General features: G+C 41.2%; 1 protein-coding gene across 1 annotated transcript; it reads left to right on the forward strand.

Annotated features, from left to right (window-relative positions):
• Positions 1-232: 232 nt before the first annotated feature.
• cdkn1bb (cyclin dependent kinase inhibitor 1Bb) lies at positions 233-4,887 on the forward strand. Its single transcript, XM_020456373.2, has 3 exons — positions 233-960; positions 1,370-1,499; positions 2,398-4,887. The coding sequence occupies exons 1-2, from the start codon at positions 531-533 to the stop codon at positions 1,486-1,488; spliced, it is 549 nt and encodes a 182-aa protein (XP_020311962.1). The 5' UTR covers positions 233-530; the 3' UTR covers positions 1,489-1,499; positions 2,398-4,887.
• Positions 4,888-12,716: the final 7,829 nt, after the last annotated feature.

Genomic DNA, 12,716 nt, shown 5'->3' on the forward strand with positions numbered 1-12,716 from the left:
AGTATCCATTATTCGTTTGTTGACGTTTCCTTATAGTGGCCTTTATTTCGTTACATCCACTGCTACAATGTTACAGATGCCTATTGTGATTACAGCAGGTTTCATGAAGTTTAACGTATAGAAGAAAGCCTTTGTAGCGTGTAGATAACCTTAAGGGAAATAGGCGGGTCTATACTCTTTAACCAATGAATGCCCTTCTTCGTTTTAAATCGTTCTCTGTGTCAATCATTTATACCCTAGTCAGCCTCCCTCAATCGCCATATTGGGTACTGAAAAGGTTTGTCTGTTGTTTCTTCTCTCTTACTACGAGACGAAATTGACAGGAGTGGCTTCAGTTACGGCACTTTGTTTTGATGGTCTGTCGAGACTACTTTAGCTCATATTGCCATATTGGAAGTTAGCGTTTCTTTACAGACCTATGCATGCGTTTGTGTTGATCAGCCGATTTACTCTTGTTTTGGATCGCGGCGAGCAAGGAGGAAATAAGCATTTTTAAGTGTTCTATTTGGACGTTCTTTGATTCTCGGAAAATGTCAAATGTTCGTGTTTCAAATGGGAGCCCTACATTTGAAAGGACCGATGCTCGGTTTTCGGATCACCCCAAACCGTCAGCCTGCAGGAACCTTTTCGGCCCGGTGGATCACGAAGAGTTAAGGAGGGATTTAAAGGGACATTTGCAAGAGATTGAAGAGACGTCCTCAGCGAAATGGAACTTCGATTTTTCAAGTCAAACACCCCTATTAAACGGGAGATTCGAATGGGAACTAGTGGATAGTAAAGACATTCCACGTTTCTACAGCAGAACTCAACGATCGTCAAAGGGCCTTTGCCCCTCTGGGAATAATAATGTGGATCTTAATGGGAATAGTTGTGTGACTCCACCGCAGCCCTCTGAAAACACAGAAAGGTCGGAGAGCAAAGAGCAGTGCACCGGGCAGAGAAAAAGACCAGCCTCCCATGGTACGCGTTTATGAATAATGATGATAAATTCTGATCATGATGTCAGTCTGGCTACTTTGTCTTTCTGCCTTCTGGCTACTTTTCCGGTGCTGGCCCATTCGCTGATGTAATTTTGTATCAGCCAGGCTCGACGTTGTAACCTTGTAGCAGACTGTTTGTTTGCTACATTGTCGAAAGTTACCAGTTAGATGGCCCACTTAGTTATTCTAAATAAAAGCGTTACTGCAATGTATTATCATCGTTTTCACTAGGCTTTGCCGGTAGTATATGACTGTCAAATTGTGACGGCATAGAATCTGATAAGCAAAATCACAAAATATAATTTAAAAAGTAACGCCCGGCGCTATTCGCAATATTTCATTTCGAGAATATAATTTTGACATCTTAACTTTTTTCATTTCTCTTCCAGACCTCTCGTCCCAAAATAAAAGGTCACACAGCAGTTCGGATGAAAATACTCGTTGCCCAGCCTTGGCGCATTCTGTAGAACATACACCCTTGAAAACCAGTCCCAGGACTCAAACGTGAAGATGACAAAGGTGAGTAACTTATCTGATACAACTGGACAGAAGGACTATGGTCTCTTGGAGCTTGGAATATGCTGGAGTTTCTCTATTTCTAGCTCAGGCAACTAGTTTCATAGTTCGTTAGATATTGACTGGCTTCAGTGAGATGGACTATGCTGTTCTGGAACTCACCCAATATATTGGCAATTTTTTTGCAGGGTGTGTAAAACTGCTCAAGTTGGGTTTTGTGAAGAGAGACATCACTTGACGTGTGTTCCTGTAATAATTTAAGACCTACTGTCTAAATAATATATTAAGTAGTTGTGAATTTCTCACGTTATGCGCAATTGCCAAGTGACTATTCGCGTTAATGAAGCTCGAAATGCATAATGAACTATATCGTGACGTTCAATGCGGTCTAGTAAAGGGTTAAAGTCCAAGAGGCTACACATAGGCGACGTTTACTACAACCATTGCCACGGTGAGGTTGAGTTTCCGACGAAACTGTAAACAAGTCTCAGAACAACACTATAGTAAAACGTCAGCAACCACTGCCCTCACCAGAGGGAGAAGAGGCTGGTCTCCTCTGAGTGCCTTAAGCACGCTAGGCCCCTCTCAAAACATCTGTCCATTCTCGTGAATGAAAGCACAGTAGCCTATCAACGTTTTTTAATAGGCCTAAAGTTTTAATGAATCTTTCAAGTGTGTGTTTTAGAGAACACATTATAATTTGGAAAGTGAAAGTATTCTGGTGAGTCTTGGTGCTTTGAATCAGTCCACAGGGTGTCTTTTTGACTTCAATATTTGGCTTTCTTAGAAATGTTTTGTCATGTCAAAACTACCACTCTTTTTTTGTAATGCATTTGTATGTAATCATGTCCACGGTTGTAAATTAGAGCTGATCTCATAACTTTTTAAAATTTCTCTGCAGAGCTGAAGCCGTATTTCCCCTTTTGTCATCAAAAGCCTCAGTGTTGGTTGATTTTTGAAGAGGAACTACAAAGAAAATGAAACATATCAATTCTCCTGAAGGATGGGGATGCTGTGCAAGCACTGAATATAAACACTAAAGTTCTGGCACTCATAAAGTTACTGCCTCTAAAAGCAGTCAATGTAGCAGTGTGCAATTAGGTTTTCCTTTTTTGCTCATTTTTTTTACTACCTGTGTATATATTTCTCTTCATATGTAGCACATAAAACGTATTATGTTTTTTTTTTTTAAATCCTTTATGTAAAAGGCGTGAATTTGATTTGACTTGAAGAATTGCAGTGTATTTTTGTTTTCAAAATGCTGTGTATCTTAAGGCAGTGAGTGTAACCTGTTGAAGTATAATAAATCTGCTCCATTGAGAAAATTATTATGGATTAAATAATTGTTCCTCGTCATTATAGATCTTCATAGGTCATGCCTGTATGTAAGGAGAGAAGGACGGTACTTAATGTGTGGCCTTGTTGTTTTTTTTAAGGTCATTTAAGTGTCACTCAATCTGGGTTCTCATCCACCCCACAAACTATTTCTGTTATGACACAACAACAACAAAAAGATCTGAAGTCAGCCAATATTTTTTTTGTATTTTGAGAGATTCCGGAATATCACATTTTTCCTTCTCACCGTTTTTGAAAGTGTAGCCAATTTGAAGTTGTGGGAGGTTATCATTTGCTGAAGGATAGTCTATGTTAACTGTACTGGTTGTATGAATCGACTGTATCCTCTCCCTGACATGCTCAAATATGTCTTTGTTAGTTTAATGGTTGTTACTTTTTAATGAGGTGTTTCCATATGGGTGGAATAATGCCCTACAATACCAAATACCTGGTTGCTTCAATATGGCTGTCGACGCTTTCACTTACCATCAGGTTGCCTTGACATTGTACTCCTGCGTTAAGAAAGGTAATAGAATTTGTTCGCCCCCCCCCCCCCCTTCTTCTCCATGTCATTGTTAGACTGCTGATCATGTAAATGTAGCTTCGAAAATAACTTTTTTCACCCAGTTACAATCAGCCTTTGTTCAGAGGCTAAGAATTGTCACACAAAAAAGCAGTCACTCTGCCTGTGTATTTCGTGTAAATCTTTGAAGTGTACATAACTGTGTAAAAACACTGAGAAATTATACTAACTTATTTATGTCAGGCTTTTTTAAATGTAGAATAAAATGGGGTTTTGATTACGGTTATCCAAAGTGGCATTTACATTATACCTATTTTTTTTTTTTGTAAAAGCATATTTTTGCTAGTTTTTATTTTATCAAATAAGGTTGCAACCTGAGCCTGATTTTAAAAAAAATATTTGATGTGCATTTTGTATTGTGTGGTTATAAGATATGTTGCAATCAATTAAAACTGAGAAATTACATCTATCTGATTTTGTTGGTCATGTTTGCACTGTTGATAGACTGTGTAGGCTGGAGAGCATTCCTATCTCTCAGCCAGTAGTATAAAAGTTATTCTATTTAGATTACACTCACATCTATATTCCTTTGCTTCGTAACTTGTTTCATATAGCCTATTTGTGAATCACAAGTAAAAATGCCTCAGGCCCTGCTTTTAGGCATAAGAAAATAACAGATTGCTGTGATTGTGTTATACCTCAGTTCTCTCCATATCCACTGCTTTTAGTATGATTTAGACCATTTACAATTTTGGAATGAAGTCAAAGGCATGCAAATATTTAACTCGATAAAAACGTATTTTTGTGGTTCTAGTGATTTTCATAGGATTTATGATTAGATACAGTATTTCAGTAAATTAAGTTAACATGTTTATCAATTGGTGTATTCTCTTCGGCTCGAGGACACACTGGAACCAAACCGTGCGTATTGAGTACCATTTGGCACATTACGTTTGCATGTTTGAAGCTTGAAGTAGCACGTAATAGGATCCGGTAAATACAAACGATGTTCTTGCTACTACTACGGTTACAAAATCAGGCTATTTCAATATATTTTAGCTTGTGTTTAAAATCAACTGTGCCACGGCTGCCGCCGTCTGCGCAGTGACACTCCCAATATGATGAAATCGTGGAGTATTTAAAAAAAATTATGCCTGGTGATTGACGTTTGGGTCCTCCAATCCGGTTATGTCTAAGGAAAGCACACCGCTGTTGCATCCAGTTACATTTGTCTAACGGCATGTTTGAAACTATTCACTTTTTTGCTCTCCACACGGGTCCACATTTGAAATGCGCAAGTTAGTCTTAGTGCATGCGTTTTATGTTCAATTTCATCTCCCCGAGTGCATAAGTATAGCCGATAACCAATTAGTACTTTAAATGCCTTCATGCAGATGTAGTTTGACTTTGAATGAATTATAGAAAAATGCATGTAGAAATATCCGTTGAATAAAGCAACAACCCTATATGATGTCTATATATTTTTTTATCATGTTATTGATGTCTTTATATATTAAAGCTATACAAACAATGTATTGATGTAGGTTGTTCATTTACCTTATTTTGTAGCCTATTCGGTAATTAGTTTAAATGAAAAATATGAGTTTCCTCTGTTTTGTCATGAAGGGCAATGGCATATATTTATTTTCACTTTTTACACCAGAATTGTGTTTTGTCCTAGATGTTTTTACTGGGCTACTTTAAATACAATTTCAGCCCTATTTGCAGAGTTGTTTGCAACAATTTGTTTGCCAACTATATTTTACAACTATAAAATGTAGCCTACATTTTCAAACAATATATTCGCCTACACAAATAGCATAAAAACATTTTAGAGCATCAATTTTGAAAATAAATCTGGTTCCCAAATCCTTTTAATATTTTCAATTTTTTAAAGAATCTATTTTGGAAATCATCAATGGCATTGTAAAGATTAGCAGCAAAGCAATAAAACATGTTCACACTGATATTTGAAAATCTATTGCACAATTTGTCATGCATTTGTCAAGACCTGTGCCATTTCTCACCAAATTCCATCTGATCAGTTCCATGGCAATTTAAGACCTTGACATTGTGGAGAGGTCAATTCAATCCATTCGTCTGATTCACTCATGCTCATGTACCAACCATCCACTACAATTCTAAAAAGTTTTTTTTAAAGAGGATATTGAGTGTTTAGTTGGTAAAAGGGCTCCTTCCTCTCCTTACCCTACTACAGCCTGAGAGCACCAGAAAGCAGGATGCATCAGGAAGACACCTGCAGCAGCAGCTCTTAGTGGGTTCCTGATTCATTCTGAAGTGTGCAGGTGGGTAACCTTAGCTCTGCTGTTCACCCCCACTCAGAGCTGGGTCCATTGTCCATGTGTGTGTGGCTTTGTGCGGAAGGCCATTGTGAGGGGTGGGCGCTTGGCACTGTTGTGTCTGGGGCTCCCAGTCAGACAAAAGGGCCCGTCTAGGAGCCTCCGCAGGGCTCCGCCCTGCCGGCCCAAAATACTGGAGAGGAGGAGGAGGAGGAGGAGGAAGTGCTATCTGCAGTCTGAGAATACCACACTAAGAGTATCACTGGACGGGGGGATGATTTGTGTCATTAAGTCATATTGGCATGGACAGAGGTCAAGGTCAATGTTAGGTTATTTGTGCCAAACATTGAGTAAACTAATTTGTTGGTTCATTCAAAACAGAAGCCCATCTGTTTTTATAACGCTCACCAAGAATTCTATCAGGCAATGCTGTTTTTCTTCTGTATAATTAATTTCTCTATAACTAAAGGGTAAGTTTGACCACACAGGCAATCCTGGTTATTCTCCAGAGGCCCAACCAACAGTTGGACTGAAAATGTTCAACATGAAAGTAGCCTACACTGTTATTACATTGTTATTATCCACGGGTGCAACTTTCACTGGGGATGGGGACGGGACATTTTTGTCCCCCACAGTTTATTGGAATATTGGAATATGATACAAAACGAGGCAACTGTGTGCTTTAGGACCATGCGGATGCCTCCGAGCAGTCGGGTAGGCTGTTTGGAGTGTTTATCCGACTGGATAAAAAATATGTTTTTGTCCCCCCACTTCTCAAACCAAAGTCGCTCCCCTGTTATTATCTGTGCTTTTACCAGCAACATCTCAGTCATCCAATGAGCCATAGACAAGAATATGGAGGCCAAAGAATATCATTTTTAAGTCCCAACTTTCAGCAAAGGCCCTTTGCTATCTCCTTGAAGTGTTTCAAATTCAAACATAAAACAACGCATGTTTCTCTACTTTATTCTTATTCACTCTGACCACCATAAAGAAAACCGCTATGAAGTTGAGAATATTCCAGAACATTTCTTTGTCTCAGTTTTATATGTGCCAAGCCAGACAGACTGAATTCACACTTCCTAGTGATATCAACAGCAACAGGTTATCTTTTTCTGTTAACCGCATCAGTACTTTATATAAAACCACTAGTTCCTCCCCATGTTTCCTGAATTGGCCACAACCAACGTCATAACCCAATCCCCTGGCACCATCTCCTACGGGGGAAGAGCGCCCACAAACAAACACCTGCCTGTGTTCCCTCTTCTCTGACAAATACAGCACAATGATGGCCAATGAATAGTTGGAGATGAATGATTGGAGAGGGTGGAGAGAGGGGTGAATTCTGTGGAGAGATGAGAGATGTGATGCTGCGGAGCACCAAATGATAGATGTACAGATTTGTCTATGGCATGTTTAGTTTTTGTGGGGGAGCTAATGGTTAGGCCCTAATGCTCATTAAACGAGCGCACCTGCAGCCTATCAAAGAGCCTTTATCTGTTATCGGTGCAAATCTGCTCAAGTACGTAGATAGAACCGCGAAATCAAGCGAGGCAAGGCACACTCTGTCCCTCTCCTAAGTACCTCCTACCCCATGACCAGTATGTCAGTGGTAAGGGAGAGTAGGGTAAGTTGAGCCATTTTATACATTCAGCATCACTCCATCAGGGAAAATATAGAATTCTTTCCAACAAAGATATCTACATACAGTATACACTCACCGACCAGTTTATTAGGTACACCACCCCGCTCCTACTTACAGATGAGTCACGTGGCTGTGGCTTGCTATATAAAACAGGCAGACAGTCATCGAGGCATTCAGTTACTGTTGGATTGAACATTATAATGGGCAAAATTTGTGAATCGACTTTGAGCATGGTATGATTGTCGGTGCCAGGCGAGTCAGATCCAGTATCTCAGGAACTTCCGCCCTCCACTTTTTACACACATCTTATCTCAGAACACCCAACTTGTCGATCCTTGTCACAGATGGGCTATTGCAGCAGACAACCATAACGGGTTCCTCTCCTATCAGCTAAAAACAAGAAGAAGCAGCTCCAATAAGCACATGATCACCAACATTGGACAATTGAGGTGTGTTAAAATATTGCCTGGAACATGACAACGAGTTCAGTTTACTTGAGAGGCCTGGTCAGTTCCCAGACCTCAACCCAATAGAGCATCTCTGGGAATAGATGGCACGGGCTGTTCACAGCATGAGTGTACCGCCGTCCAATCTTCAGCAACTGCTTGATGCTATTGCGTCAGCATGGACCAACATCCCTGTTGAACATTTCCGACACCTTGTAGAATGCCCCGAAGAATCCAGGATGTTCTGAAGGCAAAGGGGGTTCGACCCAAAAAAGTGGCCTCTTGGCACATCTTTACCCCCCCGGTAAGAGTGTGAGTTGAGCCGCGGGACAGGGTAAGTTAAATCGCCTACACATTTCTGTACTGAATGAAATATTACCACTACCTTTGTAAAACCATGTCTATCTTTATTTCCCAAACACAATTCAACACAATCACAATCACCTTTTGTATTAGAACCATTTTAAGTATCTTTTATCACAGGCTTTAACGCCTAACAACACTGTGTAGTTTTTTAACACTTTTAACATAGTCCAGGCCCTGTTGTTAACTCATATCCCAGCGATATTGCCTTGCAACTTGCCATGGGTGCAAACATTGGCTCAACTTACCTCATGGTTATTAGCTCAACTTACCCCAAGGCAAGCATTTAGCTATATTAGCCCACACAGCTACAAGGATGCACTTTCATGCTAGGTTTAGGACAACATATTGAAGCGTATAGAGACCCCAACTGATGTATAGAACAATCTTAAAGTGATCTACTTTGGTTTAGATACAAGTATCATTAAACCTCTAACACAACCATTTCATTTGACTTAGTGAAAATACATTTTTTGGACCTAATTTACCACTTTTTTACATGTGGTTTCTTCCTTCACAGACTCCCTGAAATTAATATTTAGTTTTAATATGGTTTCCTAGAAACAAGGGTGGCTCAATTTACCCCCTTTGGCTCCTCTTACCCCACTCTCCACTACCTAGCCCAATCTAGTCAGGAATGTCTTGAGGATGCATTCAGATGCTGTTGGCCAGAAAACAGGGCCTCAAACATCTGTGCAGTGTAGATAGACAACAGAGTGCTGACAGACAGGGATTGGAGGGAGCTGAGAGCTAAAGAAGTGCCATACTCATGGATGTGATCAGGTGTGATGACCTGCAGATGACTGCTAGAGAGGAGGACCACACTGATACAACCAGCTGTTCTACAGCTACATATATGAGATGTTTCAACAGATTGCAGTCAGAGGAAGTACTTGTACAGCAGGGAATGGGGTGGGATGGGGAGTGTAATGGTCACAATGGAGATGTTCCACACAGCGAATGGAGCAGAAGCAGTAAGATGCTCAAACATAGTATAAACTATGCTGTATCATTTTGTTGTTGAAGATAAATATTAATCTTGCTTAGCTGATCTTTCGTTTACCGAGAATGATGATGACACAGGGTGTGGTGGTGTGTGTCACATCATTTCACGAGGATTATGCAAACAAACAAAAAAAGTGGATGTGGCAATCATTCCTGTCAGTCAAATTACATGTTGCAACATAATGCTATTACACAGTAGTAGTAGTAGTTGCTGTCAACATGTCCCAGGTAGGAAATTGATCTGAGGCGTAGTTTTAAAATGTAAACATAAGGAAGAAAATGTTAAGAATATTGAGACGTTGAATAAATAAATACATGAACAAGCAGGATTCAAATGAAATTATATGATGAGAAGAAACATCCAGTAAGCGTTTAATATTAGTCATAACGAAACTGATACACCAACAAATAAATGACCTCACATCTGGCATATGCACAGAGGGAAATATCACACTAAACAGCCACTCTCTCTCCCTTAAAAACCACTGCCAATCTGTTTTGTGGAATTTCTTGAAACTGCAACAAAACACAGTTGAGTTTTCCTTTGATCAATCAAGCAGCCCATAACTCCAGCTGATTCGGGCTATCACCGAGGCAGCACGTCAGAAGATACTAGAGCTTTCTCTCACACAGCTGCAGAACTCAGAAGGAGGTTTTTCTTTTCTCCATGCAGGTCTCTTGCTTCTTCATGTCCCTAGGTGCCTCAGCAGGCCTGAACCTTGCCTCAGTGGGGCTCAGAAGAGACGGCTGCTGTAGTGAGGAATGAGCATGTTCTCAAGTACACAGCATGATGAGGAAAACAGTCCTCTCTCCTCTTGTCAGGCTCTTTGTCAGGGCCAGCCATGCAGAGACTTAGAGATATGACCAACGGACACAGGGACTCCAATATTTACTCTGTTATGTGTTGGCAGCAATGTGTATATATACTTTTTAAAATAATGTTAACATGAGAAGGTATGTCAAACATAAAGGTAGTGCTTGCAAAATAACCCTTGTATTTTTCTTGGCTATTGTATGACAATGTGTGGTGTGACATAACACCATGCCCTTTCCAAGCCATGTTCTCTCCCCTCCTCTCCTCTGCGGCCCTACTCGGCCTCTGTCTCCACAGTAGCCCTTAGCTGCAGCTGTACTCCATGCCTCACGTACTGCTCTGGCTGGCCAAACCCCACCGCACCACTGAAGTCCTTCCAGTTCCAGCCAGGAATCTCAGCCTGTCTGAGGGAAAAGTCCCCAATACTGTGACCTACATAAGCAATGGACAGCCTCTCTGTCCACTGGCCTCTTTACATAACATGTGTGCACCACCCCAGACTTCCTTTCCTCGTCCTTCCCCTCCTGATCCTCAGCAGCTGCTGCTGCTGTTGGCTTACTTGGCCAGTCTTGGGTGGGGTTGTTGCGGACGGCCGGCTTGCCCTGGGTTGGACATGAAGCAGAGCAGCGTGGGGCGTTCCAGAGGAGCGTAGACTAGAGGGATCTTGAGATCTAGTTGTTGTTGGCTGTTGAACTTCCTTACCCTGGTCACTGGTCAGTGGATAGGTTGAAACAACCACACCAGACATATGGTCCAAGGGAAATCTCAGAGGGCAAAGGTCACCGATGGTCAAACTAACCCTGTAACCTCTTGGTCATTCCTCTCCCAGGGGTGATGTAGCAACTACCTATACGAACCACAGCAGAGGTCAGAGGTCGTGCACTGTATTGTCTCTTCTTTTAAATGGTTACATTCAAAGACAATATCCGGTGCTCTACGGAAGGGGGCTAGGGTGAGGTAGGCCTCTGGAGGTTGCAGTGGGTCAAAGGCCAGGGTCCCTAAGGACAGTACTTACTGCTGTCTGCTTGACGATACAGTACTACTTTGAATGGCATATGCTATTTTTATTCCACTGTGATGGATTTTTTAGAATAAATGAAATGGTACTCCACTGGCATTGTATGACATGTTTGATGGAGCCCTTTGCAAAAAGTGGGTGAGGGGATTTTGAATGGGAATTTGAATTATGCTTGAACACTAACTGACAGTGGCTGAGGAGCCACAGTAGCAGCAACAACAGCTGTCTTGTACCCAACTATTGCCCTTCGCTATTTAGGGACTCTCGATGGAGTGGCTAGCATCAGCTGCTGCTGACACTGTTTATGTCCCTCTCTGACACACACATATACACACGTATGCACACACACACACATATCTCACCCACACACACACAAAAAACACACACCTGTTCACCGGTATCGGCTTTCTGCATTGTTGGGCCTGCATGGGGCCCTCAAGGTGCCCAGTCTTAAATACCATATTCCAGGTCTCCTGAGATACACAGCACCAGTCAAAAGTTTGGACACACCTACTTATTCATGGACTTTTCTTTATTTGTACAATTTTCTACATTGTAGAATAACAGTGAAGACATCAACACTATGAAATAACACATATGAAACAATGTAGAAACCAAAAAAGTGTTAAACAAATCTAAATATATTTTATATTTGAGATTCTTCAAAGTAGCCACCCTTTGCCTTGATGACAGCTTTGCACACTCTTGGCATTCTCTCAACCAGCTTCATCAGGTAGTCACCTGGAATGCATTTCAATTTACAGGTGTGCCTTGTTAAAAGATCATTTGTGAAATGTATTTCCTTCTTTATGTGTTTGAGCCAATCAGTTGTGTTGTCACAAGGTAGGGGTGGTATACAGAAGATAGCCCTATTTGATAAAAGACCAAGTCCATATTATGGCATAAACAGGTCAAATAAGCAAAGCGACAGTCCATCATTACTTTAAGACATGAAGGTCAGTCAATACGGTTTCTTCAAGTGCAGCCGCAAAAACCATCAAGCGCTATGATGAAACTGGCTCTCATGAGGACCGCCACAGGATAGGAAGACCCAGAGGTACTGTTGCTGCAGAGGATGAGTTCATTAGAGTTACCAGCCTCAGCACAAATTGTTTTTAAAAATGCAGCACAAATAAATGCTTCACAGAGTTCAAGTAACAGACACATCTCAACATCAACTGTTCAGAGGAGACTGCCTGAATCAGGCCTTCATGGTCGAATTGCTGCAAAGAAACCACTACTAAAGGACACCAATAAGAAGAAGAGACTTGCTTGGGCCAAGAAATCTGTCCTCTAGTCTGATGAGTCCAAATTTGACATTTTTGGTTCCAACCACTGTGCCTTTGTGAGATGCAGAGCAGATGATCTCGCATGTGTGGTTCCCACCGTGAAGCATGGAGGAGGTGTGGGGGTGCTTTGCTGGTGACACTGTCTGCGATTTATTTAGAATTCAAGGCACACTTAACCAGCACGGCTATTACAGCCTTCTGCAGTGCTACACCATCCCATCTGGTTTTCAATTTTTTTTATATATATTTTTTTACCTTTATTTAACTAGGCAAGTCAGTTAAGAACAAATTCTTATTTTCAATGAAGGCCTAGGAACAGTGGGTTAACTGCCTGTTCAGGGGCAGAACGCCAGATTTGTACCTTGTCAGCCCTGTTACTAGTCCAACACTCTAACCACTAGGCTACCCTGCCGCCCCGGCAATGTGTCACTTTATGGTATAGTCAATGTTAGGGCTAATGTTGCTATTGTTTTAGAAAGCCC

This window comes from Oncorhynchus kisutch, linkage group LG22, assembly GCF_002021735.2.
Source record: "Oncorhynchus kisutch isolate 150728-3 linkage group LG22, Okis_V2, whole genome shotgun sequence".
Lineage (NCBI taxonomy): Eukaryota > Metazoa > Chordata > Actinopteri > Salmoniformes > Salmonidae > Oncorhynchus > Oncorhynchus kisutch.